At 43.6% G+C, this 5,500-nt stretch overlaps 2 protein-coding genes across 2 annotated transcripts in view; one reads left to right on the top strand and one right to left on the bottom strand.

Moving 5' to 3' along the window:
- The window catches only part of LOC109539204 (xaa-Pro dipeptidase), a 5,400-nt gene extending 3,684 nt beyond the window's left edge, over positions 1-1,716 (top strand). The window contains exons 5-8 of the mRNA XM_019906818.2: positions 580-655; positions 710-889; positions 946-1,328; positions 1,379-1,716. Of these exons, the coding sequence (XP_019762377.2) occupies positions 580-655; positions 710-889; positions 946-1,328; positions 1,379-1,612 (873 nt within the window). The 3' untranslated portion in view covers positions 1,613-1,716. The remainder of the gene's footprint in view (positions 1-579; positions 656-709; positions 890-945; positions 1,329-1,378) is intronic.
- Positions 1,717-1,771: 55 nt separating this feature from the next.
- LOC109539202 (neurogenic locus Notch protein) overlaps positions 1,772-5,500 on the bottom strand; it is an 83,936-nt gene continuing 80,207 nt past the window's right edge. Inside the window, exons 25-30 of the mRNA XM_048668537.1 lie at positions 4,983-5,186; positions 4,727-4,908; positions 4,517-4,670; positions 4,255-4,456; positions 3,940-4,192; positions 1,772-3,876 (exon numbers count right to left, since the gene is read on the bottom strand). Coding sequence (XP_048524494.1) covers positions 3,646-3,876; positions 3,940-4,192; positions 4,255-4,456; positions 4,517-4,670; positions 4,727-4,908; positions 4,983-5,186 — 1,226 coding nt within the window. The 3' untranslated portion in view covers positions 1,772-3,645. The remainder of the gene's footprint in view (positions 3,877-3,939; positions 4,193-4,254; positions 4,457-4,516; positions 4,671-4,726; positions 4,909-4,982; positions 5,187-5,500) is intronic.

The raw sequence follows: 5,500 nt of genomic DNA, 5'->3' as shown, positions 1-5,500 counted from the left end.
GTATATTGAAGAATTTTGCAAACCAAAAATAATATCCTCAGAATGCAAAGAAAAATAGCTGAAAGTAAAAGAAATCAATATAAACAGTATTTTATTCGTTTTGTGTCCGATAATGGAGAAAATTAATACTCCAAATGCATGCCAAGGCTTAAAGCAGCAACAATGCTACACATGTAAGTAAAAATAATTAAGTATCTGAACGAAGAATTCTAGTCTCTTCCCAAATTTGATTGTCCTGACTGTTAGGCCTAATTAATTTTAGAATGTTTTAAAGTATTGCAATTGTGATGTATTTTAATATGTGATATGATGAGGCTGTTAACGAACTGTGGTTGTTTTTTAAATTGATGAAATTTTTTTTAACTATCTGTTATTTTAGAAAAACTGATGGTGGTGGAAAAATACACCGAAACGTATTTTGATTAATAAATAGAGACAATAAATGACTGAAACCCAGGAATAGAAACACAGTCAGGAAAGTATGTAAGATTATTGCTAATACCCACTAAGCCGGCCTTTATATGGATTTTGGATTGGCTTAAGAGTTTATAAATCCTAAATACCTGATAAACTTTCCAGGTAATGAAACAAATCCGTCCGGGCAACTACGAGTACCAAGGAGAATCCCAGTTTTTGAACGCCTGCTACGAGAAAGGTGAACGCCAATTTTGGAGAAAATCCCGAGTTTAGTAGCATCGGGCTTTTTCAGGTGGATGTCGGCACGTATCCTACACCTGCATTTGCGGCTCCGGGCCGAATGGGGCCATTCTCCATTACGGGCATGCGGGCGCCCCAAATGACTCCCCCATCAAAAATGGGGACATGTGTTTGTTCGACATGGGCGCCAACTACTTTGGATATGCTGCCGATATCACATGCTCTTTTCCAGGTACTGTTTGGTGCGCTTGCATCGGCTGTTTTTATGGATTGTCAATTTTCTTCCAGCTAACGGCAAATTTACCGCGGACCAAAAGCTGATCTACGAAGCAGTTCTAAGGGCAACACTCGCCGTCCACTCAGCAGCAAAACCCGGAGTTTCTTGGGTGGACATGCACGTCTTAGCCAACCGAGTCGTGTTGGAGGATTTAAAAAAGGGCGGCCTTCTAAAGGGGAGCGTCGATGAGATGCTGGAAGCAGGCCTGAGCGCCGTTTTCCAGCCGCACGGTTTGGGGCATTTGCTGGGCCTGGATGTTCACGATGTGGGCGGCTACTTGCCAGGCCAGCCGCAGAGGCCGCAGCAAGTCGGCGTAAATAAACTGCGAACCGCTCGTGTGCTGGAAAAAGGGATGGTTCTCACTGTGGAACCTGGCTGTTATTTCATCGACCCGGTGGGTGATCATGAGCACTAAGTTTGCGTGAATAACAGTTTTTTTATTAGCTTTTGGACAAGGCGCTTGCCGATCCCGCGCTGAAGAAGTTCCTGGTGCCTGAAGCGATTGAAAGATTCCGCAACTTCGGGGGAGTTCGCATAGAAGACGACGTCCTGATTACCGAGCACGGGGTGGAGGATCTGACGAAAGTGCCCCGAACAGTGCAAGACATTGAGGGCTGGATGGACGGGCGGCTGGACGAGTCGCAATTCCGCGACCCGGAGCGACTGTTTGTCTTCTGATTGTCCGGATTGTTATGCAAGCCTTATTCTACTAGATTTATCCTCCTCAAAGCTTTAGGTATCATACTATGTGATAATATGCGCTAATTATATTTTGAAGTAAAGGACATGGTTTGATTGCGGTGTTCCTGCCATTTTCAGCCCCAAAATGCACTGCGATACTATAAAAATGTATTTATTTAAAATAATATAGTACAAAGCATCATCAATCTTTTGACAAAACGATAAAAGTAAAAGGGTAAAACTAAACGGGAAGTTCCACCATTAACGAAACCTAACTAATACACTAATCATAGACTCTAATCAGTACTTTATACAAAAATAGGACATTTTGAAAAAACCAGTTGACCTAAAGTTACAACTTGATAGTCATGTCGAATCTCGCAAAGAATCTGGGCGGTTTTGACCAAAAAAATTAAATAAAATAAAAAAGGCTGAGTGAAATTCAACTGATTTCTTCGGGGAAATTCAATCTAGCTATCTACACTATAATATAGTACCTATCAAAAATAGTATCTATGCGATCTTATAACTGTTTCTAATAACAATGGTTCATCAAATTGCCCACACCAATTGATAAACCCAAATGTGCACTGCAATATTTTTCAAACAAGACGAACTTGGCGCAAAGCGTGTGGACGATTTGACGAGAACCATCTTCGGAAGGCAGGGTTTGTCAAATAAATTACAAATTTGGAATGTGCGCTGTTAGCTTGTACTATGATCAAAAGGGCACTGAGAATTGGCTGAAAGGAAGACCCAACTTTTACGAAGGAAAAATGTCCGTGTCCTCTGCTACTTCGTCAAAGATCTTCAAGAATAATCTGTTTTTTTGACTGATTTGATCAGTTTGCCTGCTTCACGCAAGTGGTGAATTCTTAAGTGTCTTGGCACAAAAACTACCAGAACTTTTAATTTGGCCTCTGGAATCAGGTGATTTTTTCTGAGTTGATGCGCTGCTGCTTTTGGAACATTTTCGGGTTCTTCGCAAAATGTCGCAACATGCATAGCTTTTGCGCAAACAAATGATTTTTGTTCTAAAATTGGCAGTTGAGTTGGCAAACTAATTTATTTTTTGCGCAAAAATAATGAATGCTACAAAATTTTACAAAGAGCACAAAAATCTTCAAAAGGTAGTAGTGCATCAACTCAAATTTTTTCCATCAATAGCAAAACATCCAGACATTTTTTCTTAGCAAAAGTTCGGTCAGATCGTCCTCTTTGGATCCAAAGAATCCCTTCTGATCATGTGCTTAGGGGGAACCCTGCAAACGGTGACAAACTCGTCAAAAAATTGAACCTATTTGTGTGTTAAGCTCTTAGAATTCGCATCACAGACGTTCCTACTTAAATATTTCCAAAAAATAAATTGTTATTGCTCCAAAGTCTATAATACAATAAAATCTACTTGTCAAAATGCGTAAACCTCTCATGTTTCACTATAAGAAAAAACACGCAAAAACGTGCCACTGTAACGTTCTCTGTACATTACACGTTTCCATATAATAGATTTACCCATTTTATTTACAAAAAACTGTAAACAATTAAAGCCCTTTTCCTATACTACAAAAACGGCGTAAAAGGCACTTCTATCTCATCATTTTTGAACATGATTCACACTGCTGATGAACCCGGTTTCTAAGCTAAATAATAAATACGAGTACTTACAATAATTATGCTGTGTCATGTTCGAAGTCTTGTAAAAATTTCCCAAACAAATGGTAAAATAAACAATGGATCGATATAAACAAAAAAATGAGACCATAAAATTTTGACTATATACGAGCAAACCTATAGGTAGGATAAGTGCCGCCTTCACTGTAACAACTTCAATTATATAACGTTAACGTAATATTTCTAAAATGTAAAATCTTCAAATTTGCATCGCGCTTATCGGAACATTCTCACAGTTTCAACACACCACTTCGGAGGGCGAGTTTTCCGAAAAGAAACCCCAAAAAGCCCCATTTCAGCGATGTGCCCTGCGGCTTGCTTCATCTACATACCGTTCATTCGGGCCGGCATATTAATTTCTAAATGTAAATAGCGTCCGAGCCCTTATTTGTTTGATGCCCGCCGATGGTGGACGGAGCAATGTAGGTGGCGGTGTTCGGACTGGCCACATTCTCCGACCAATCGGAGTTGCAGGAGCGAGGCGAGCTGGACGACCAATGTCCAGGACTTTCGGGCGAGGGAGTGGGAAAATTGTCCGGCAGCAGATGATCGCTGTGCTGGGACGGCGGAGTCATGTAGTAGTTCGATTGCTGGAAAAACAACAGCGATCAGCACCATAAAACATAAAAGGATTGGTTTTTGCTGCCGCTTACAGTGTAGCCCTGCGGGGCTTGGCTCTGCCCCGCCTGGGTTTGGCCCTGCACCATCCCTTGGGTCGCATTGCACCCCATGTAGCTGAGGGGCATCTCAATCCCCGTCTGGCTGAAATCGAAGCCCATGGGCAGAGTCTGGGCTTGAGGCACGCCCCCATGCTTCTGCTGGGTTGCGGCCCGCATCGCCGCTATGTGAGTGGGGCTGGTGGGCAGAGATGGGCGCGTTTTGGCCGGCGAAGGGGACCCGTTGTAGCTGCTCAACGAATGAACGAGATTAAGACTTTGCCTGCCCTGAGACTCTGCTGGATGACTCACCCTTGCGGTGACAAAGACATGTTGCTCTGGACCGAATGCGGAGGACTCTGGTTCGAGTAGGGTGGGCTGAGGGTGTTCTGCAACTGCCTCTGCTGCATCATCAAGTCCGGCTGAAAAATCGAGTTTAGCGCCCCGTAGTTGTCGATGCCGAACTGCAGCGTGTTTTTTACCACGTCTTCGTAGCTGGGCGGCTGCTTGTTGGCTGATGGGGGTGCAGGAGATTAACGAAATTGCAAATGCAAACGCCTTACCAAACACTTACCCATCAAGGACTCCAAAGTGAGCCCCATGTTGGAGTAGAGCGTGGTGGTGTCGTAGGGGCTCGGTAGGTTGGTCATTGGCGACTCGACGGGGCTGGACCCAATCGAATCAGCGCTCTGGGGCGGAACCTCGCTCATTTGCTGAGTGCTCTGCACCTGGAAGGAAACCCCAAATGAACTCCGATTTAACAAAGCAGGCTCCCGCCACTTACCTTTTTGCTGTTGTTATTGTTGTTGCGCTTCACGCTGGCCTTGCGCTTAATGCTGCCGCCCAGCGAGGCTTCCGCGCCCTCCTGCGGACTTGTGGGGCCGGCATTTTTGCTGGGCCGCTTCGATTTTTGCCGCTTCGAGACTATCACAGTGGGCTGCTGCAGCATGTGACCTGTGGGCGAAGCTAAAAAGTTATACTTGTTAAAATCGGCGGCCGTTGATTGACTAGAAGTGAATGCGGCTACTTACGATACTTACTGAGCATCTGGTTGTTGGCCACCACGTTCACCATTTGCGGGCTTCGGGGCACATGCTCGTCCAGCAGCCTCACGATATCGTTATGCAATCGCTCGCACGCGATATCTCTGGGTAAACGTTCCATGTGGTCGGTTATGTCTCTATTCGCGTACGCTTCCAACAGCGCTTTGCATGTTTGGTAAGAACCTAGAACAATGCCGATTTATCTTACTAAATATTTATAGTGGCAAGTGATGCAACGCTGATTAACTACAGATACATTTGGGGTAGCCGGGGATGAATCAGTTGAAGACTGATGTGCAGCTTGCTTGATTTAGATAAGTTCTATATTGTTGAGGCGGATTCATTTTTTTGCAAACTTCTTGTTGGGTATTTCGCCTCAAAAATTTTTGCCTTTAAAAAAGACAGAATTTCCTCACGTTTTTTTATTACAGATTGATAAATAGTGCTTCTATTTCGCAATAAGAACGAATTATTTATCAAAAAGTAATCAAGAACTATCACCTAGAGGGTATCCT

Source organism: Dendroctonus ponderosae, unplaced genomic scaffold (genome assembly GCF_020466585.1).
Source record: "Dendroctonus ponderosae isolate FM_Combo_2020 unplaced genomic scaffold, Dpon_F_20191213v2 Dpon_F_20191213_7, whole genome shotgun sequence".
Lineage (NCBI taxonomy): Eukaryota > Metazoa > Arthropoda > Insecta > Coleoptera > Curculionidae > Dendroctonus > Dendroctonus ponderosae.
The sequence above is the reverse complement of the archived record's forward strand: the minus strand, read 5'-3'. Positions and strand labels throughout refer to the sequence as shown.